Here is a 24527-nt window from a genome sequence, read left to right on the forward strand (position 1 = left end):
TAATATGTGTTAGATTATATTTATATATACTATTGAGTAGGAAATTATAATGTAATGTTATGTAATGGTACTGTACACAAAAAAATATCATTTTATTGCTAAGAACAATAATTACTTAATATCTTTTTAGTATTAGTTATCTTTTAAGTATCTTTAATAAAGAATATTTTCATGATAATCGGTAATGATCTTAAATTATACTTATTACAATTTTTAGAAAAACTCACTATTATGTACTCAAAATAAAAATTTATTTTCTTTTGACGAATATATTAGGTATAGTAAAATCGGAGAAGCGATTTTATATTATAAGCAAATCAAATTTGTTTTAATTTAACAATCTTGATTGAAATATTATTAGGATTAAAATATATTTTAAATTTGATGCTTATGATAGATTTGCGGTTTATATAAACTATTGAAATACTTCAAATAAGTAATTATTGTCTATTTAGATATAAGATATATTTTTCTATGTATGTTAGTTGGTGTGTGTCACTAGATTGACATCGATACAATTCGAATTTTGATTTATGATCAGTTTCCGCCAAAAATAAGTTGCTCGATCCTCGATTACTGATCTCAAATCACTTACGGTTGTTTGTCATCGCGCTCGCTACGGAGTCGGCACGTTAAGTAAGTTGAACGTTCTATGAACCTATAGGAACCTATCTTCTGTCCTAGCATATCCGTTCTTTTAAATGTCAGCCATCGTTTGTGCCCTTTGACATCTCGTGGCCTTTCGGCGGTGACAATTGCGGCCACTTGAGTTCCATTTTGCGGTCTTTATGCAGTGTTTAGCCAGTTTGGCTCTTCTCCACTTTCCACGTGCTCGACCGTCCCTAAATCGATCCTCGCGCTTCCAAGACGCTCGATGCACCGAATCACGCACGAAGAAGGAAAAGGCATAGGAATCCGACGACTAGTCGCTCTTCTACTGCTGAATAGAGGATTGCTGAAGAGCGTGCAAGTGAGCGTAAAGACCACCGGATGCCATCAGATCGTCGTGAGTGCCCATCTCGGCCACGGTACCTCGATCGAGCACGCAGATCACGTCGGCGTTCCTTATAGTGGCCAGACGGTGGGCTATGGTGATACACGTTCTGCCCTGCATAGCCTTGTCCAAGGCCGCCTGCACGACCTGCACGCAGAAAATATCGGTTAAGAGTGTGAGAGGCTGTTTCCTGAGAATATAAGTGTGTGACGACGGCGATGAGAATACAAATGTAAATGATTAGGTTGACTTTTCCTTTATATATCTTGATCTTTTAGCATGATTTCGTGTACAATTGATTTCATGTACAATGATTTCGTGTCAATGCTGTGTGCAAAAACTAAGACATGTATATACTTGGAATTTAATTGAATTAATCCTTCAGGGGTTACTATATCGTTACGTATTTATTATATTGAGTCTTGTGAAAAATATTGCATAAAAATAAATCTATTATAATAAATATTTTTCATTTTAAATGCCAGACATCAAGCAATATAAGTGTCTTTAATAAAGAAAAAAACATAATCGTAATTTATATGAAAAGAGTGATTTTACTGAAATATCTAAAAATTTTTAGAGATAGATCTAAAAAAATAATTTTGTTTTATCAAAATAATTATGTAGAATGCTCAAGTTGGTTCTTAGTCACTGAAAGAAGAAATCAACATTTTCAAAAGCAAATATTTTTGCTTGTGATATTTTTTTCGATATTTATTAGTTATGAAAAATTTGAATGACAGAATATACATTTTTGTGGAATACATTTCTCTTATTAATTGTAAAAAAAAATAAAATCGCGCGATGATTTATTTGCTAGAAATATATTTCTATTTTCATATTTAAATAAAGATTTATTTCAGTGAAATAAGCATTATATCTTCCACAAATAAATTAAGTAGTTTTTTCTCAATACATGTTAAAATTTTTTGCAGTTTTATTATCATAAACATTTAAATGTTCTATTAATTATTTTGTTGTGATGATCCAAGAAAATTATTTTTAAATCTAGCTAAATTTTTAGATACATGAAAAAAATGATTTTGCTGAAATATTTAAAAGTTTAACTAGACACAGATTTGAAAATAATTTTATTGGCTTATAAAAGTAATGCAAGATAATCAAATTGTTGGAATATCAAGACTTTTTGCAGAATTGTTCATCATATTTAAATTGTTTATACAAATTATTTTGATGGTTCAACAAAATTATTTTTTATATCAATCTAAATTTTTAAATACTTCAACAAAATTCTTGTTCTTTCTTTCCATGCAGTAAAGTAAAACAAATCTCGGATATGCCACTAAGAGTAGCACCAAAGAATTAAGAATTATTCGAATAACCTTTATAAAAAACTTTTATTCAAGTATAAATTTTTTTATTCGAATTAATATCGAGATATACCCGAGAATTAATCGCTTGCATTAGAATAATATCTTTTATCAAGTGTGTTTTTTTTACTATCATTTAAAAAAGTCACGATCACAAACAGAGAATTATCTTCTCTCTCGGAATTTATATCTCTAACGCAGTGTATAAAATTATTCATCACTTACGTAATTCATTTCTAAAATAGTCTAATATAAATTTTAACTTTTGGTATCGCGCATTGCATATATATGACATCGATCCATTACGCAAAACGAGACGTGCCGCGTGCTAGTATGGAAAACAAATTAACATTAATAATACAACGGTGTGCACATGTTCCTTACGCGTACCTGGGATGGGATATAAATTATTCAATATGTCTTCCCAAAACTAATTCCGTAAACGCGAAGTAATTAGCACGAGCGGTGGTTAACGCGGAACACAGTTTAAATCAGGGAAGCGATTTAGGCATGGGGCGTTTTAACAGGACTAATCGAGCGTAAATACTTTCCCGTTTTCGTTTTATGGGACTTGACAAAAGGAGGGCGCCGTCGCTAGATTGAGTTCGGAGAGAGAGAGAGAGAGAGAGAGAGAGAGAGAGAGAGAGAGAGAGAGAGAGAGAGAGAAAGAGAAAGAGAGGGTGGGGAAGAGGGAGCAACGCGGAAACAATATTATTACGAAATTCATTTGGCCGCGACGAGCCGTTTCCCGACCGGGATGCAACAACCGCTTGCTCGTAGAACCGAGTATTTCCGATTGTTAGCGCCGATAATACCGGTAATGGCATGATAGCCGGTACATCCGGTAATTCGACAGATCGACATCGAGTGACGGAGGGAGAGTATAAAAAAATTATATCTGATTGTCGTATATATTTATAGAATATGTTTGACCAATTATCGCAGCTCTTTTTTAAATGGAATTTCTTTACACACGGAATGGAAAAATGTGATTGTGCAGCTACGCAATTTGTGCAACAGGAGGAATTGATCTGTGCATACAAGTATTATTAGGTTTTAATCGAACTTTGCCAGAATTATCATACAAACCGTGTGTTGGTATACAGCAGCATAATATGCGGCGAATGTGGATATTATTTCGGGACCATGCTCTTTGACTTGCACTTTCTACCTCTATTTTTCATCTAAATCCACCTAGGTCACGTTAATATTCATCTCACTATTCCGTGCTCACCACGCTACAGTTTAGATTATCGCGAAATCGCTGCAATCGACGGTCTACTGTAGTGGACACCGTATAAATACTCAAATATTTATTATCCGACCTCCGTGACTATCATACTCGTTATTGCTTATCGGAAATAGTTCCATTTGTAACATAGTTCCGTGATATTTATGTCCTATATATTTGTTTCAATAATTTCTCTCTCTCTCTCTCTCTCTCTCTCTCTCTCTCTCTCATTAAGAATGCAGATAATTTACTTAGATCGTATGTAAGAAATTAATCGTTATAATATTTCTATTTTCTTCAATCTCTAATCATTACTTTTGCAATTTAAAATGAGACAACTTTCAAAGTACAGGTCTTAGAGTTTATAATATAGAAAAGGAAGCGTTATGGAATAGGAGAGATTGTGGAATATCATGATGTAATTTGTGATGTATTTTGGAGGTGACCGCCAAAATTATTTCTTCACAGTCCGCTTAGACGTTATAACATGGTTCATTTGTATTTACTGTGTTATTGTAAAAATTTCATTTGTTTTACAAGTAGGCAGTTTTATAGAGGTGTATATTTTATATAATTTTTAGAAATGTGTTGATATTAATTCTGTGACTTTTTAACTTGGAGGTCTTGAATGTAGCTCTTAAATTGAGTGAGTAATTTTTATTATACACTTCACGTAACTTCGAGAAATATGTTGGTATTAATTTTGTAGCTTTAATCTAGCTTGGAGGCATTTAATGTGATTTTTTGTAATTTTACTTGTACTTTTGGTAATGTATGCATGTATCTGATAAATATACTAATTAGTAGTTAGATGTTCCATATCCTTCCTTTTATTGTACGTAACTGCAATTTTTTATTCCCCTTTAATTTTTTTGTAAATTACATGCGTTCTTATCTTTTATCTTATCTGCGTTATCGTATTATCTCGAAGAACTTCTACTTATAATGATTGGTATTATTTTATAATACCGATATAATTGGTATCATTTTATGATGGCCTAATTTTTCGTTTTCTGGTTAACTTGTAGTTAAACTTAACTCCGATAATAATGTAAAAATTATATTTTCTATAATAGTTATAATTAATCATTAAACTAATGGTTTTGCAGTGAATAATTTTTAGACTTACCACACTGTAAAACCATCAATTTAATAATTAAATGGCTAGAGAAATATAATTTTTACATTATTATCAAATTAAGTGAGATTAAGTCTGAATTACAAATTATCCATAAAATGAAAAAACAGACCTATGGCTAAATTTGTATAACAATTTTTATTAACAAGAAGAAGTTATGTTATATGAATGCCTATTGAGTTATTTTAATAAAACGTAGTACAATCCCCTTCTTTTCCCTAGATACATACATAATTTGTATAAAAACAGCTCTTGAAGATAAAATTTAAATTTTTTTTACAAATGCTGTCCATTTTAGCAGTACTTCGCGTTGCGTTTTTCGTTTCCCTTCTCGTACAAAGCATGAATATACACTTGTTTCGTGCAGAATAAAGGAAAACGTAGCTAAAATGGATTGACCTAAAAACTCGATGCTGACTCGGGGTTAATGTAGCCCACGAATGAACAGAATAAAAAAAAGAAATAAACAAGTACCGTGTGCTATCTTCTTGTTGAAGCAGCGAAATTTCACACATAACGAATATAACAGACGTTCTTATTATACAGTAACGGTATTATGAAGTATGCGATTTGCGAAGGAAATCTGCGGATAAACGCACGATCGAAACAAATTGTCGTCTCCGTCACTTTCGATAACCATTAACTTGATTGTCTATCGCCGGTCGGTCTTTTGCAATAACGATAACAGTCGTACCCTTCGAGAAATTTTCAATCGGACTTCCAATCTCGTCATCTACAGCTGCAATGTGATTGTCGGATCGAGACGTAATCTTGAGGATTATAATACGCCGTTAATCAAGAAATTGTACACGCTACATCGAGCAAAACGCGAAAATCCGGATGGAGATCGTTCCGCTTTGCGAATCTCGCGCGGAGCATTTTTTACGGTTGTAACAAATAACTTCCTGCAGATATATTGCTCAACTATCTATCTCTTGTGATTTTATTTTAGATGCAATCGTGCTTTCGTCGCTATGTTTTGTCGCCTTTGCTTTACATTTTCAAGTATTATCCAAAAAATTATAGTAATATTCGAGAATAATGTACACTAAAAAAATTGCTGTTTGAAAATATATACTAGAAGATTTTGAATTATAAATTTAACCAAAAAATGCTATTGTAATGTGTCCATTTTTAATTAGAATTCCAATTAATGTAACTAGATTCTTTTTCCGTTGAATTAGTGTATTGTTATATATTTGTACACGATGTGTCTAACGTTAAAGAGAAAAAATTGTTGGTAAAATAATTGTTCTCGAAAAAAATGGTTTTTTTAGGAGAACAGATAGCAATTCTCACCTGCTCGCTTTGAGTATCGAGGGCTGAGGTTGCTTCGTCTAACAGCAAAATTCGGGGGTTTCTCAATAATGCACGTGCGATTGCTATTCGCTGTTTTTGCCCACCGCTGAGCTGAGTGCCTTTTGATCCCAGTCTCGTATCGTAACCCTAAATAAACAGAAAAGTAATAGGCTTATAATTAATTGTATGGAAGAAATGGTTAAAAAAGTATTAATAATATTAATACGTTAAACCTTCAGAACTTTTTTTTTATTATAATTTTAAATTAACTAAAATTTAAAATTTTTAAAATTATTCCAAACCAATTGTAATGTTAATTTAATAAACTAATATTAATTATATTCAATTTAATTATATTAATATTTAACAGAAGTCTTGACGTTCTTTTAATGTGTTAAATTTATTATTATTTTATTATATTTGCGTACCACTTGCATTACATGTAACAGTATAAAAGGCTCTTATTTCTCTTTCTTTTTTCTCTTTCTTTTTAAAACAAACTACGCTTTTCATTACGCGCAACATGATGCGCGAGTATTATATAACAGCAACAACTAACCAATGGTAACGAAGCGACAAATGAATGAATGTTGGACATTTTGGCTGCTTCGATGATCTCGTCCATGGATGCTTGTCGACTGTTGTCGCCATAAGCTATATTTTCCGCAATCGTTCGGTCAAAGAGCACTGGTTCTTGCCCCACAACACCAAGCTGTGACCTAAGTGTGGCCAGCGAAACTGAGGCGATATCACGCCGATCCAATGTCAGGATGCCGGAAATCGGATCATAGAGTCGTTGTAGCAATTGTATGCAGGTGGATTTCCCGCAGCCGCTCTGACCTACGAGGGCTACCATCTGTCCTGGCTTTACGATTAGATCTAGTCCCTTGAGTACCGGCATTTCCGGCCGCGTCGGATAATTGAAGTTGATCTTTGAATATTGTATCAATCCGTCCGCTTTCTGCATGAAAAACACAAAGTAACTCGTTAACTAGGAGGAGATTCGTGTTAATCTCATTACGCGAGAAAAAGTTATCTAGTTTACATCCTAATGGTGAAAAATACGATTTGTTGTAAAATATTGTTTTATGGATATTATTTAATACATATTTTTTTCTTTTTAATAATTATTCTTTACGATCCTTTGAACGTGCTATCTAAGATCTTTGTAGTGGAATCTAAAGAGTGAAATCTTGCTTTTAGAAATTGATAATTGGCTATTCTTTTTCAACACTGGCTCAATTGTTATTCTTTGTCACTTTTTAGAATTAGATTTCATTTCAAAGATCTTTTAGAAAGTGTCTTTAAATTTTATAGAAAATCCATAAAAACATTTTAATTAAAATATTTATTTTTAAAAAATACTATTATAATATATAAGTTATTTAACGTGACTATTTCGTATTTATTTAGTTTGTGTTTACTTTTTTAAAAAATTGTGATTAAATCTATATTCATAATGTTCTCAAATTCTAATGAATCGAAAAATAATAATATACAATACATTGTTAATTCTTAAATATCTCTTCAATAGGCATACACGATTTTTTTTTAAAGTTTTCCAACACTTTGTTATCATTATGTTTCTTAATGTCTGATGTTTTGATTGTATTTAAAAAATTGTATTTAAAAAAAATTCTTATAATGTATTTATTTTTATATAAGTTATAAATAAGGAAATTTTTGATTGGATATGCTATACATTCATATATTGTTCCCCATAGAGGCGTTTAAAAATTAATATCGATTTTAATTGGAATGTAAATTGTACCAGGTGATGGTACGTTTATGTAAAAAAAAAATCAGGTAATTAAAATCAGGTTCTGGATTAATTTATGCCAAATCTTCTTAGATATCGATAATTTTAAGTTTCGCATTTTGAACGTAATTAATGAGACGCACTCGAAGCAGTGCTATCAAACGATCAAATTTCTAACGAATGTTATATCATTTGCACAGGTATTGCGAATTGTATACGGACTCGCGTGCAAACACGATGCACTGTAAACGAAACATTAAACCACACTAAAAAATATCGATGTGGATTTAAAAATATCCATGTGATATCTATATAATTTTCACTCTGTTGGTGTTAATATTAACAACATGATGTGAATTTCAAACTATTTATATCAACATCATCATAGTGTAGATTTAAAACCCATAATATTAAATCCACATATTGTTGTTAACACGAACACAGTAAGAATTATATAACATCGCTATTTTTCAGCATTTCGATGCGAAGATTAAACATGCATCCGGCAATTAGCAGCATATCGCAAGGCGTCATGGTAATTATCGGATTAATTGTGTGTCCGCTGCGCACGCTTCACGAATCATCAAAACCGTTGCAATCCCCATGCATTCTCTGTCGTTCTATGCGACGTGGTTACGTAAGCAGTTTGTCGAGCGTATTGTAAAGCATGCAGATCTCCGCTAGAGATCCCATTTAACAATCCTAATAATTCATTAATAATTCGTTAAATAAAATACTATTCAGCATTTAATACGTAGCAAATCTTATATGATTCTAATTCTACGTTTTTTGAACAAGATAACAGCAATTATAAATGCGCCTTTACTTAAAAATTTTGGAGAGTTACGAAAGAAGGAAAGAATTTATAAAACAGACTTGTGATTGGAATCACTTTGTTTAAGGAATTATTAATGAGGGAGTTCCTTGAAATTATAATCCGCTGATGAACTTTGCTCTTTGAAATCAGTTCGAACGAATTTTTTTCTTATACATACATAAGAATCTCGAAATAAAAAATGTATTAAATCTTAAGCCGTTAAAAGTCAATCATAGTGATTATTTTCTTCATATTCAACTATTGGCCAATATCTTACAGTTTGAAACTTATTACATCTATTGTGTTTCGAGATTAAAGACTACAGTTTACTTAATGTTACAAATACTTTGAAGCATTTTTTGATTGGTCAATCAAATGCTTCAAAGCATTTGTAGCATTAAATAGACTGCATCAGAAATATTTAAATATTTCTTCATTAATTCAATCAATTTAGTTTGATTATCCACTTAACTAGAATTTACTTCATTTATAAGAGAAATTATTCCGTAATGAAATACACGAATCGCGTCCAATAACAACTCATCGGCATGCGTTAAAACAAATAAGGCTAATAATTTTACGATTTAGTAACCAATTTAAATGTTGTGTTCATTGTCGCGCGAATTAACTTTGTAAGAGATTAATTAAAAGTTAAAGCTCTAATTACTGTACATGTCCTGCGCTTTATCATTTTACATTTTTTGGCGAATTTTCCATTCTTCTCTCAGCAAAATTTAATTACATGTCTTATCTTTTGTCCATTATTATTATTCAACATTAAACATATTGGTTGTTCAAACTTAGCTTTGATTTGAATCTTCCAAATATTATTTATTAATTACCTACCGCTAAATATGTGTATACAGGATAGAGAGTGCGAAGCCAAAACACATTGTGTATTTGTGGTTTACGTAACTAAGCTTATACGCGAGCTTACCCAATCTAAATCCTTTCCTTCTGATCCCGGTGGTGAAGTGATTTCCGGAACTCTGTCGAGTAGCTTGAAGATTTTGCCGGCCGAAATTTTAGCTGTGTTGAAGTTTGGCGCGAAAGCGAGCGCCTGTCCCAGCATCCATGAGCCGAATATTAACGCTTCCGATATCTTGATGACTTTTTCATAGCTTAATCCTTCCCTAGCCACTAAGTAGCCACCATAATATAAACTTATAGCGTAACTGAACATTGGCATGGTCTGTCCACACGAATAAACCAATCCTCTCAGTCTGTTTCTGATTCTCATCGCTCGTGCGACGTGGTCCAGTTCTACACAGTATCTTTTCAAGAATACTTCTTCTTTGTTGAGACTGGCAACCGTACGTATATTTGTTATTGCCTCAACGGCCACTCGGGTGGCTGACTCCATCTTCTTCTTCTCCTGCATACCTTGACCGCCCATGACCCGCGCTTCGAAGAATACCGCCGCGAGTACCAGCGGGATCGACACTACTGCGACCAGCGTCATCTTCCAGCTGTAGTACATGGATATGCTGATCCCGATCACGAGTGTTGAGAAAGCCTGAAGCATGGAGCCGATTCGAGTCCCGGTCGCACCCTGGACAGCCGCCGCATCCGACGACAACCTCGCACAAAGTGCACCTACGCTGTTCTTGTCCTCGTCGTACCAACCCATATCCTGCTTCAACATCGCACTGAACGCCATTTTTCTTATTCGCGTCGTCATACGCACACCAGCCAGACCGAACATGTGCATCTGCAGGAAAGTGCCAATTCCTGTAATTAAGCCGACGATGATGAAGAGTATCGACAAGAAAATGGTCTCCTTCATGACTTTCTCGGCGTCGGGAAGATTCAATATACCGTAAATATCACCGAATAAAATAGCAAAAGCTGGAAAGGAAGCGCCTACTGTCGCTGCCGCGAGAGATCCTGCAAAAAATCGTATAAGTAGATTATTTTTTCTTTTTTATGTAATATTTTAGGTTCAATTCTTTCTATACTTTCTTATACAGGAAACAAAATAATGTGAACATAGAAAACACACTACTTGTTTCATTAATGAGAGGTTTACCATTTTTAATACAAATTTTCTATTCTTGTTAAAATAGAACACAAACACAATGCTCAAATCATCATTGTCATATCACTTTTTTAGCGGAACATCTTCTGTTTAAGAAATATGTTTAAGAAATATGGAGAAGGAAATTTGCTTTTTATTTATGCTGTTCAAAACTATTCATAATGGTTCAATGATATTTACGTTAGATAATTGCGCTGGCTGGAAAAAATGTTGAAGTTTTGGAGAATAGAGCAATTTTGGAAAATAGAGTGAAAAGCAAATTTCCTTCTTTAACATTTATATCATATTACTTATATAAGTAATTGAAAAATGTTCTATTAAAAGAATAATTCCTCATATAACATTCCCAAGATAGCATGGAATATTACAGCAACGTCAGCAACATTGCAACATTGCTGGAATATTTCATGCATCTACGGAATGTACTATTTTTTTTATTAGAATATTTCTCAATTATTTGGATATAAGTAATGTTATATAAGTATAAAATGTATGTGTTATATAAGTATGTGCTAAACAATTCCATATTATCTAAATCCATTAATAATCATTCAAGCATTATATGATTGTATTCCAATAAGGATAGAATTTGTATTAAAGGAAAATGACTGGTCATTTTTTTTATTAATGAAAGAAGTATGTATTCCCTATGCTCTCATAAGGCTTAAATTCTTAAGATCTATCATTACTTGTTTTCGTTAGCAAGAAATTACCGATTAAATTTAATGGCCATTCCGGTTTGTTTAATCCAAATATTCTCATCATAGGCGCGTCGTAAGGTTTCTCCTGCTCGTCCAATTCTTCCTCATTCGAGGATCTCGCGAGAGAGAGTCGATGAGAGTGCGCGGATAATGTTGAGAATTGTTGATTTAATGGCGGTTTTATCTTCATCTTCGGAGTTGATGCAATGGTCTTGACCTTCGAGACCTTATCTATACAATAGTGAATAACAAAAAATTTATCATATATCTAAACGTTCACAGAAACAAAACGTTTATAAGCTAAAGCGCACCTTTAGCTGCAGCATCTGCATGTGCGGAATGCAGTCCATAATAGTGATTTTTGAGCGCCATTAATTCGTCATGGGTTCCTTCCTCGATGACGACCCCATCCTTGATAAACACGATCCTATCGACATTCGTGATAGTGGAAAGTCTGTGACTGACTATAATCGTTGTTCTTCCCTTTGCTGCCGCGTCGAGAGCTCTCTGCACAATCGCCTCGCTGTGAACGTCCAAAGCAGACGTCGCCTCGTCCAGCAGAAGGATCGCCGGATTCCTCGCCAACGCGCGTGCAATGGCAATCCTTTGCTTTTGTCCACCAGACATTTGAGAGCCTCTTTCGCCCACTGGACTATCGTATCCCTGTCCACAAACCTGCTTTAAGTTCCTGATCCTTGTGCGCAAATTGACATTAGAATGCGACATCGCAAAATGTGCGTGTCTCAAGAAAGATAAATTTTCGAATCGATAGTAATTCTCTCGAATTGTCTGTTATTAGTAGTATTGTGCATTCTGAATTAAGGATTACGCGCCACAAATTCCTCATTCTAAAATTTTATAATCTTTCCCTTATTTCCAAACAAAATTTCATGATTTTTCCTGTCAATGATTTTAATAATATTTTGAAATTTTTTGTAGTTTCGTCCTGATTTTAAAACCGTCAAATATTTTGAAAGAACAATTTGACGTAACAATATAAATTACTATTAATATTGATATTACTTGCGTTTAATTAAGACCATATTCGTACTATCAGTTGACTGTCAATTGACAGTACTAGAAAATCTATAATTTCCGTATATTACGTATATTATACTATATCATACTAACTGGCAGTAAAATACGAACGGCCTAAATTTGATAGTATTCTAAAACTGCGTAAAAATATGCATATTATACTTCTTTGAAACCAAGAATTCTAATTTTTTCTCTCCAGAAAAATTTTGTAAAATTCTCTAACTTTTTCCTAGTTTCTTTGACTGTTTTTTCTATTTCCCTTTTTATTTTATCAGTGGCAACCCTGTGAATTTTAATTACATTTGAATTTTAAGTTGAAATTATTGCAAACAGTTGAAATAAGTAAAAAGATATTTTCGCATATTTCACGAAAATCTTTTTCGCGATAGTAGATATTAACGACATTCTAGCAATTCAATTTTATCATAAATATTTCAACGAATATCTTTTTTTGCTTTTTTCTTTTATCGTGCAACACCTTCCTTTTTGTACTTTTTTAAATTTAAATTTGCAAATCGACACTCTTTGTGCACATTTGGTATCGGCTATATACCACCAATCGCCCGATGACAGTTTTGAACAATTTGCGGTTCAAAGTAACAGGTATTTAATCAAGAATGAAATAGCATGTCACACCTGTGATGCATATGCAGGTTGCGAATTTATTAAATTCGCAAGCTACAACACGTCCGCTGATGGCGTTTCTCGATCAGTGATCTTTCCGCAGGCAAGTCGAATCTAAAAGCTAGGAGCTTCCAGTTAATGGGATTTCTGTTGTTACGATATCTATCAAATCTATTTACAATGCGATTTAACAGATATCGTAGTTACTGTCCAAAAATGTTATCGCAGTGCAGGTGGAGCACGTTGACTAATTACAATCCTGATGAACTCATATCGAGCAAACTTTATTTTTCTAACGGTGAAAATGAAGCTGCACGTTAAATTGTATCGCGTGCGAATGTGTGAGCGGGATAAGCTCCAAATGTGTGTGCGAACGCGGACAACGATTCAATGGGAATATGCGAGTATTGAATTCACCTACCGATAATCCGCTAATAAACGCCTAATCGTTGACACAAGCGTAATCTCGGATAATGTTATTTGCCCCGCGCACAGTTTAACACGCGTGTTTTATCGCCTGTTTGCGCGCGTACAGCGTGGACTGCCTGGCACACCTGAGACTATTGTTAACATATCGCAATGCGATCACAATGGTTGTATCCAGTCCGGGGATTATTCAGGAAAATTACATTATCTCTTTCGTTACTTGTTAATTTAATCTTTTCAATTATGCTCGCAGAAATCTCAAAACCCGCCTGTGTCCAATGAGATTTTATCGATTAGCATTCGAATCACGCAGTTTCTCGCGATAACAAAAAAGATATTTTTTTCGACTATTCGAAGATCCTTTTATTTCTACATTTTCTTACGTATTTCTTTTCATGGAAATCGAAAATTGTCATAATAATGATACTACACTCAAGAAAAAAATCGATATATTGATTCAAAGTTAATAAAATTTTTATTCACATGGTACGAAATCGCTTCAATCATTTAAAAACTTATGATAATTTTTGGTTTCCATGAAGAAAAATACACATAAGAAAATGTAGAAATAAAACAAACGGTTGCGAAAAAATAAAAATAAAATTTTACCCTTTTATAGACTGTCGAAATTAAAATATTCTCTAATATTAACTCGGTTTTAAATTCAAGCATTGCCCTCTCATATGATTGTAAATAATAATAATAATCATTAGGCCAGTGATAATAGACAGTTTCTTTTGGTAATTATTTAACGAAATTATTTTTAAATTTGTATTTAAATTTTTTAAATACTTTAGCAAAACCGTTTTTCTTATAAAACAAGTAAAAAATGCTGACTTGTTACATTTTTTTTATGTATCATTAGCTTAACTAGTGATTACATTCGTTCTGCAATTTAGTTTAACATATTCCAAGCAAACTACCGCTGAAGAGTTTCGGCAGAAGAGATAATATCGAATGAATACAATATCTTCGTTGGATTTTCAATAGACAACATCGACCGCTGGCTTTATGACTTCCCGAACGAAACCGGTTGAATCAATCGAACTCTCGCGCCGAAGCACGACCAAAAGGAAGTTATAATTCCGGACGAATAAAGGCACAGCTGGAATACGAGAAAAGGGCGGTGGCGCTCACCTCCGGCAATTTACAGATGAAGTCATGAGCGTTCGCTTCCTTCGCGGCTTTGATCATCTCCTCTTCAGTAATGCTGTCATTTCCGTAACGGATGTTCTCGCGTATCGTTGTGTCAAAGAGGACTGGTTCCTGACCAACTACGCCGATGTGCGAGCGCAGCCATTGAACGTTTAATGTCGACACGTCGACCCCATCCAACAGGACCTGCATAGGAAAATACGAGAACTCTTGAAAATTGTCTCTCTATTTATGCGTAGTTGCCGAGCTGACATGCTAATATTTCGTGCGAAACGAGAAGTTAGTTGAGTGAAATGATGACTTGAGAATTATGTTTGAAAATAAACGTCACTATTATTAATTTCTAAGCAGGATAGAAATTATTAAATAACTAATAAAATTAATATAACTTCTAAAGGGAATATATATACAATTTTAGACATTACTTCTTTACTTCAAAAGTGAACACAATTCAAAGAACATTATTTTTTAGTTATCACCAATGAGTTAGATAAATTTACTCTGTCAATCAAAAGTGAACTAACTTAATTTTATTCAAAAAATGATTATACATCAATTCAAAAAAGATGATTTAAAAAAAATCGTCACATTTAGAAAAGATGATTTTTTTTAAAGAGTCGCATAGGAATAAGGGTTTTGAAGATTTAAAATTTTGCTGAGATATATATACAGACAGAGAAAATAATATTGTCGGATTATTAAAATTATTAAAATAATTTCTATAAACTCGAGCTAGTTTCTAGAATATTAAAATTTTTTACAACATTGATCATTAGTTATTGGTCATTGTTTAGTTTCCAACATAATTATTTTGATTATCTAATAAAATTATTTTTAAATCTATAGATATTTAATAAAATTGTTCTTTCTTTATGTAAAACGAAAAATGACAAAAAATAATATTTATCATATTAAGAATATTCTTTTTGCCAATTTGATTAGCCAATAATTTCTTGTCAATTTGAAAAATAGTTTTTTCCCTTTTATAGGAAATTAATTTTTTGTGTTACTTTTAAAATAACGAAGCAATATATTTTTTTTCAATCTTACTTATTTTCTTAGTAAATCTCGAATTATAATAATAACATTAAAATATTAGCAATATTAAATATGATAGACTTATGAAATTAATAAAAAGAATTTTAAAAATGGTTAATATGTATATAAAATAAATGATAAAAATATAATCATTATGTTTTTATATCCCTGTAGCATGGATGTATGATAAAGTGTATATATTGTATGTACATGGCGTTTAATATTACACATAACTAAAAGCAAACTTATAGTTCGTAACTTTATTGAACATATAAACATAATATATTCGTCGGAGGGCGTGGTGAAAAGCCTCAAATTATAAAACATAAAATGTTTATTATACGTAGGATGCTGCGTTACTGCCAACAGTTACTTTGACGTCGTAAAAATCGCGGGGTCGCATTAATAATAACATTGTAACGACACTCTTCACCGTACACGATGCACGCGATCTCGATCGTCTCTCTTTCCTACGAAAGAGTGGAAAGAATTGCCGTTTTCTCGTGAATTTTCCTCGTTGTGAAAATACAAACAAGATAAATGAACCGAATGATAAGATAACGGTTGAAGACATTCGACAGAAGATGATGAAAAATATAACACGGAAATGACGATGATAAAACAATTATTTTCTGAATAACGCCAGAGTAAATTACCGCAGCGCAATGCCATTTATTCAGCGTCACTGTAATTTCGAGGGATAAAAACGTTACTTGGACATTTATGACACTATATGCGCAGTTATTAACTTTATTCTCTGTTTAACAACGCCCGTCATAACACGCGAATTCTCTGCCTCTATATGCTTTTGCCATTAAAAGAATTCCATAAACCAAGTTTATAGTAAGTCTTTCGCATAAACAAAAAATTAAATGCGATATCCAAAATTTTTGTGCCTTTAAATTAAAGCTCTTTGTTCCATTGCGTACGTCATACGCGTATTTAAAATGAATAATTCTAACGAAGCGGTGAATTTTCCTTTATTGAGAAAAATGTTTGATATATAATATATAACCATTATTTTGTTAATATGTGAATTACAAAAACTTTTATTTTTTAATTAAAAAATTATGCTATTCTCATAAAAATTAGGTTATTTTAACCAAAAATTGGAATATTATTTTTTAATTAAATAATTGTGTTTTAATCAAAATTTGATTTTTTTTAAATTTAGATCCTTCTGCGATTCTTAATGATATCGTTAAATTGTCGTTGCGCAGATTAGATTTTGTACATGATGAAAAAACTATACATTAATAATATAACGGTAATTACTGTCATGAAGAGTTACAGAATAGGGGTCTAAAAAATAAGAAAATTTTTGTAATTTACATATCAACAAAATAATGGGATGAAACTTCCCCATTACCAGCTTTAAATGTTTCAAGTGATCTTGATCTTAACCCTCAAGAAGGACATTAACTTTTCTCATCACTCCTTATTCATTATAAATAAAATAATTTTTATATGTTTTTAAAATAGAAAATAGAAAATTTGTGTACATATTTAAAAATACTCTATTTTAAAAACACAAATTCTCTGCTCTAAAAACATAAATTTTCTGCTTTAAAAACATAAAAATTATATAAGAACATAATTTGTGTTTTTAAAGCAGAGAATTTCAATGGAGCAGAATCGTTTTAAAATTACGTTTTATTGATGAATATTTTTTTGTTAATAACTTTTTAATAGATAATAAGTGGTGGCTAAAATCTTTTCAAAGTCACTTATCACAGGATCATGATCTTGACAAAATATATCGAGGTCAAGATATTTTTATCGGAAATACTGCTGAAATAATGTACCTTGTATAAAAATTGTGTACTATTCATAAAAATTGTTTTGTTAATAACTTTTTAATGAATAATGAACAACGGAAAAGGTCAATAACTTTCTTTAAAATAATGATTATTCATATCAAACATAACATTTCTCTCAATGTTATGGCAAGAAAAAAGAATCCGCTTAATGAGTCTAATTAATAAGCTACTGACCTGTCCATCAAGGGGATCATAGAGCCGTTGAATGAGCTGTATACATGTAGATTTGCCACATCCAGATTCGCCGACGAGCGCCACTGTTTCGCCACGATTGATTTTCAGATTCAGTGCTTGAAGCACCTTGACATCTTTCCTTGCCGGGTAACGAAACGCGATGTTTCTAAATTCGATTTCTCCATTAACGGAGTCAAGCCGTCGACCCTCCGTGCTGAGACTGTCGATCGATGGCACCCGATCGATAACATTGAAAACGGCAGCCGCCGAACCTCTGGCCATCGCGAATGCCTCGAGATGCGGCGAAGTCAAGCCCATGTTTTGTGCACCGCTCAGAACGCCGAAGAACACGATCACTAATACTGCTGGCGTGTATTCTTTGTCTTCATTCGAGCGATCGTCCAGAATTAATTTTACTCCGTACCTGCGGCACAAGAGAAAATGTGCTTTTGCCGGAGTGCGACACATACTCACGAAAGCTAACGCTTTTTTCGTCGAACTGCGTAAAAAGAAGTGATGCTATTCCAGACGTAAATGTTCAATTATCTATCCCGTGGTTTTTATATTTGAAAAATAGAAATTGCTTTATTCATATTGTTAAATTAAGGTAAAATCCAAGCGAAATAATTACATTTGAGACGAATATTTGTAACGTCAGAATAATCAGTTCATTATAACTCATTTTGAGTGACATATCGCTTCCTTATTTAAAAAGTAATAACTAAAAAAATTATATGTATCAGAAAAGGGGAAAAATTATTCAACTTCATAGAAAATTATTATTAACCTTCTGTCTGTAATTAAAATCTTATGATACAAGCAAAATTTTATTCTCAAATTTTTTTTTCATTTTTACTCTTTCAACTTTATTAAATAAAGGATTTAACATTTGAGTTAAAAATAATAATATTTAATAATATAATATATTAAATATTTAATAATATAATGTACAGATATTGAAATACAATCCTGAATTTCTCAACAATTTTTTTCTCTCAATTTTTTTCACAGCCTTGTACAATAAAAATCTTAGACCAAAAAGTCTTTTTTGAATTGTCAATTTTTTTAATTACTTCTTTTTGAGTTTTTGACAATTTTGAAATTCAATTTTTTATGAAGTTAAGTTATTAGTTCACTTTTGATGATTAAGGATAATATTTATTTAACTTACTTACAATAATTCGAAAATCACATTTTTTTATTTGTATCACTTTTGGAATAAAGGAACAATTTCTTATTAATTGAATTTTTAATTACGACTTGCACGCGTGATGTGTATCTCTGATACTTTTCGTTTAAGTTATTAAATTTTATAAAGTATCTATAGAGCACAGACTTGTTCGGATATAAATATAACGCGAAACTTTTTTGCAATAATAACGCGTATCCTCCTCACCAGAATGCCAATGCATAGCTGAGATAAATGATCAGCCACATGACGCCGCCGCCAATTCCTGACCACATGCCCCTCCTGATTCCACTTTTTTCCGCGGGTGCAAGCTTCTCCGAATACCTCTCCACCTCTTTCTTCTCGCCGTTAAAGGCAACCACGGTCCTGATAGAAGCAAGAACTTCCTCGGCGACGCTACCAGCCTGACCATAGGCCGTCAGCTCTTTAGCCGAGAGAGAACTCTGCACCTTAGCGACAAAGGCCGTGGCGATTATTATGATCGGAGCACAGCTTAACATGACCAGGGTCAGCAGCCAACCATATACAAACGAGATGATGACAGAAGAGACGAACGAAGTGATTAGATACGTGATGATACTAAGTTTCTCTCCCATACCGTCCTTCATCTTCTCCAAATCTCTGTATTAAAAAGACATTTTTTTCTATCTATATATTTTATATCTGTTAATACAATAGTTAAATAAATCCTATATTCTTCTATGCGACCCAATTTCGATTCAATATCATTTTTTACATAATAAGAACTTTTATATAATAAGAAATTCAACTTTAAAGCACGTGTTCAAAGCTACGAAATTGAGTTTTGATCAAGTTTGACGTTTATCAGCATCTGTCATTGTCAGCGTTATCGCAATCTCACGTTTTTTGCACTCCATCTGCCACAAGATTAAAATCTTTATGTCACGCCAGCTGTTGCTGGACAATCGATAGCTGGCCAATGAAAAATAGTCGATCGATGTGTGTACATTCTATAGATACGTCTATATATTTTCTAGATAGCAAAATATGTGATAACGACAATGCTGTTATCATGTTGCAGATAGTCTGTAAAACCAGAAACACATAAAAAATGTAAGGCTATAAAGCCTATTCTAATTGTAAGAATCACAGTCAAATATTTCCTTCATATTTAACTGTGATTGGTTAATTCTTACAACTACAATCACTTACAATTACGCTTACACAATTGTAGAATGGACGTAAGCAGTAATCGTAAGCAATGAATCGGCCAATCACAGTAATTACTTTACGTTCTTTACTATGATTGACTCGTTTACTGCTTAAGATTTATTGCTTTACATTTTTTATGTGTTTCTTAATTGCGCATAATGATATATTAAAGCACAGTTTACCTTTTTTCATGTTTTCTTTCTATCTTCATCATGAAAATAGAATCATGAACGAATAACGAGACTGGTTATCTCGAAATAAAAATTAACATACTTGTGTGATTCACACAACTAATAACTTAATATGAGTCGCTCATCCAATTACTATACGGTGTAATACAAGCGAAAGCAGAGACAGTGTGGGAACAGGCTTTTCGAGTTTCGAGCAAACGCCCACCTGTTGATGAACACACAGGTTCTCGCCTCCTGAACTTTGCTCTTCGCTTCTCCTCCCGCGACCGCCCTGCGTTTACATCGACGGTCTCGAAAATCGAAGGTACAACGTTCTCGCTTTGAGGACGCACTGGCATGTGAACGTACAGAATATCCTCTCCGTTAAAATTATTCCGCGGGAGATCATATCGGAGTTGTTAATCTTTATTAGATCTTTGCTTGACGCCGAAATTATTCAATACGTTATTAATGAACGAAAGATTTATACAATTTCAAATTTTGTTTAACTTTCCGGAGCTAACAGTAGGTTAAAAAAAAATAGAATTCAATTATATAAATCTCTTTGCCAAAAATTTCTTTATGTTACAGAAAGTAGAGTTATTAATTAGTCTTATTAAAATATATTAAATATTTATTCTTTTTTTTATACAAGTTATGACATTTTGATTTCTTGAGATTAATTAATATTTTTTAATTCATAAATTAAATAGATCTTATAGATGCCACGTCAGTAACTTTTATAACTGTTATAAATTTTGGCATCGAGTCCAGAAGGTTATAATATCCCCTTTTTAATCCTTAAACGTCACACGGAAAAAACGATTTTGTTGAAATATTAAAATTTTAGCAGATACAAATCTGAAAATAATTTTGCTGAACTGTCAAAATAATTACGTAGAACATTAAAATTGTTAGAATATTAAAGCATTTTGCAACATTGCTCATTATTTAAGATTCTTAAATTTTTAGATCTGTATCTAGCTAATTTTTAGATATTTCAGCAAAATTGTTCTTTCCGTGTAAAAATTTAGATAGGTACAGATGTGAAAATTTCAGTCTGAAAATAATTTTGTTCGACTTCAAAATAATTTTGTAGGAAATTCAAGTATGGGCAACGCTGCAAAAAAGTTTGACATTCTAATAATCAATTTAAATACATAATTATTTTGATGATCATCAAAATTATTTATTTTCAAATCATTTTTATTATTTCCAGTTCTAGCTAAATTTTTAGCAAAACCGTTTTTCCCCGAAAAAACAGTACCAAGCAAATGTATCTTTATTAATAAAAAAAATTACATATAGCATATAGAAAGCATATAGAAAGAGTATTGAAAAAATATTGGAAAAAGAAAAACCGATATGGCATACTGAAAAGGCATTTAAGGATTGAATAAACAAGCCCATGCAAATTTTGCCATCGAGGTAATTCCTGTTATTTTTAACCCACGATACGATATGGTGCATTTGCGTAATAATAAGATGAAAACTCACTCGTTGATTCTGCTTGCGAAATTGGTTGATGTGTTCGTATCGTACCATGACATGTCCTGTCTGAGAACGGCTCTTAGAAATATCTTACGAATTCTTGAAATTTGTCTGGATGCGGCGATATTGAGTACATCGATCATAAATATACAAAGAACGAACATAATCGCTGATATTGATGCGCAAGAAGCGCCAAAGGCCACCGAATCGTCATATAGAGCGTTCATTCTTTCTTCGTAAGTTGCATTAGGATATCTGAAATAAATAACGCTTCGTGTCAGAATAAAATAACACTCTGCTGTCCCTTCAATCCGATGTTTAAGAGAATCTATCTTGAGGAATCTATTACACCATAATATATATTTCTGTTCTTGTTAATACATATTTTTCTTATTGTTATAAAACATATTTCGTGGGATAATTATTAACTTACAAAGAAAGATAAAAAGATAAAATATTACTTACAAAATCTTTCCACCACCAAATAATGGTAATATGACGGTTAGTGTGGTCGTGTCGTTCTCTTTAGTACGATCCAATAGCATATTGCTGAATTCTCCATATTGAATAATGGCAATTGGAATACTTAGGCCTACAAAACCACCCAGTATCAGACCTAAGAGGATCAGCATCAACTCGCCCCACGTCGCAAAACGAAACTGTGATAAATTTGGAACAATCAAAATATAGTTACAATGAAAGAAGTTTTCAATATGGTATAATAAAGATTTTCAGTAATGTAAAAAATTTAAGAATGTAATAATAGGAGAGTTTAGCGTGATAAATGACAGTTACAACATTTAGAAAAAAACGGAAAGAACAGTTTTGCTGAAATATCTAAAAATTTAATTAGATACAAATCTCTCTAAAATAATTTTGTGGGACCATCAAAATAATTATATAAGATACTACTTAAACCTATGTGAATCTGATTTTAAGAAAAAAAATTGTTTTGGTACGCATTAAATTAAGTTCGGTTGTACCACCTTTCTTTTTGTATCTCAAAGGGTTAAAAATTATAAAGAATTGAAAAAAAATGTCAGCACTCCACTTTAATATATTTTAAATCTGTAAATGAGTGCTCTTTCGGAATCATTTGTACCCGTTTGTACTCTCAAGGGGGTGACTATACCGAATTTTCAAAATAGAGAGCCAACTTCGCCATTTCTTATGATATTTTAAATCTGTAAACGGATTGCTATTTCGGGATCGGTTGTACCTGTTGTACCGCCTTTCTTTTCGTTTGTATCTTCAAAGAGATGATTATATCGAATTTTCAATATAGGAGTGAGAGCTATTCAAATTTAAAATAAAAATATCTTAAAGAGGGATGCTGGCATTTTTTCAACCCTTTATAATTTTTAATCCTGAGGTATAAACGAAAAGAAAAGTGATACAAACGGGTACAAACCAAGCTTAATTTAATGCGTATCAAAACAATTTTTTTTTTTTAAATCGGATGCCAGGTTCATATAGAGTATTTCATAAGATGATACTTAAGCTAGCTGTAGAATTTAAAAATTTTTTGCAGCATTGTTCATCTTGCTTAAGCGCCTTACATAATTATCATGATAGTTTAATAAAATTATTTTTAAATGTATATAGTTAAATAAATTGTTAGACCTTAATGAAATCGTTCTTTTTGTACAGCGATGCCAATTTAAAAGATAACAATTATTTTATATATAGAATTAATTTACACAGTTAAATAAACTATTTTATTATTTTATTATTTTGTAGTTATTGCAGTTACAATAACTTCAAAAGAATTGAATTATGTTTAAATAATTTAACTAATTAATATATAATATTTAATTAACTGATGTATATTAATTCTACATATAAAACTTCCCATACAAAATTTGCAGCAATATTGTAAAATCTTCGCAATATTGCTGCAACATGCAATGTTGTAGCAATGTTACTTTTGTACAATTTTGTACTGTAGGAGTCATACAGTTATCAATTTTATAATTGCCACTACTACGTAGTAGTAGTGGCAATTATAAAATTGATAACTTTCTTTTTCTTTAAGTGTAGTCACGTATGCAATGCAATTTACTGTTGCAAATATTACACTTTATAATTTACAAATAGCGCAGATATATGAAATTTATTGAGTTATGTATCCATAGGAATATGAGAGAAAAAGAGAGAGAAAACATGAGATCAGTGTGCGTTTGAAACGTGAAGTGTTCTTTTTCCAAAAGTTTCGAGCAAGCACGTTATTCGACGTGGTAAACCCGCGTTTTTGAATGATTCAGCAACGTGGATTTGTGCTTTCCGAGAGATTTAGCTTGGAAAATTAATACTCGGCTTAACCATGATTAACGAGCAGCCACGCAACCTACTCCTACGCAAGAACAATCATAATTGACCGAAAAATATATTCAAATTTACGATGTTATGAAAAATATCGTCCAAGTTTAATTCTCGAGTATACAAGAGGGTTTACGGTCTATTAAGTGAGAATTATAATGCGGAAAATTATACAAATGTATCCTGACAATGAGTCATTAACTGTCGTTTATCACAAAGAGCAGTATCATTAATCACTGTCGCTCATTCAAAGATGTTCCACAGTCGATGTGATCGGGAAAGAAGTAACATTCTTAACGGCTTTGCCGGTGGATCACTCCATCCTGCGTGGTCCATTTCGCGATATAGAAAAAGAATATACAGGGTGTGCCAAACTTCCAATCGCATTCCTTTCATCCGCTTTGTTAGAGTCGATACCTTAAAGATGTATGTGTTACAACTCAAATATTACTATAATTACTATAATCAAAAATTTTAAAGATTGTTCTATTAATTATGATACGTTCGAATATCTGTAAAATTTTAACACAATTCTCTTATTTAAAAATTCTTTAATTTTTTTGGTTGCCTTGATTTTTATCTGAAACAGTATTTTGTAATAC

At 32.3% G+C, this 24527-nt stretch overlaps 1 protein-coding gene across 5 annotated transcripts in view; it reads right to left on the bottom strand.

The window, feature by feature from the left end:
* Positions 1 to 404: 404 nt before the first annotated feature.
* LOC108694578 (multidrug resistance protein homolog 49-like) overlaps positions 405 to 24527 on the bottom strand; it is a 78822-nt gene continuing 54699 nt past the window's right edge. For all 5 annotated transcript variants that reach the window (XM_018204151.1, XM_018204148.1, XM_018204150.1 and 2 more), the window contains 11 exons: positions 22072 to 22265; positions 21613 to 21861; positions 18980 to 19393; positions 17584 to 18007; positions 14534 to 14737; positions 11620 to 11971; positions 11321 to 11539; positions 9507 to 10456; positions 6553 to 6954; positions 5994 to 6140; positions 405 to 1141 (listed from right to left, as the gene is read on the bottom strand). In XM_018204151.1, coding sequence (XP_018059640.1) covers positions 935 to 1141; positions 5994 to 6140; positions 6553 to 6954; positions 9507 to 10456; positions 11321 to 11539; positions 11620 to 11971; positions 14534 to 14737; positions 17584 to 18007; positions 18980 to 19393; positions 21613 to 21861; positions 22072 to 22265 — 3762 coding nt within the window. In that variant the 3' untranslated portion in view covers positions 405 to 934. The remainder of the gene's footprint in view (positions 1142 to 5993; positions 6141 to 6552; positions 6955 to 9506; positions 10457 to 11320; positions 11540 to 11619; positions 11972 to 14533; positions 14738 to 17583; positions 18008 to 18979; positions 19394 to 21612; positions 21862 to 22071; positions 22266 to 24527) is intronic.

The sequence above is a fragment of the Atta colombica genome, unplaced genomic scaffold, assembly GCF_001594045.1.
Source record: "Atta colombica isolate Treedump-2 unplaced genomic scaffold, Acol1.0 scaffold120, whole genome shotgun sequence".
Classification (NCBI taxonomy): Eukaryota; Metazoa; Arthropoda; class Insecta; order Hymenoptera; family Formicidae; genus Atta; species Atta colombica.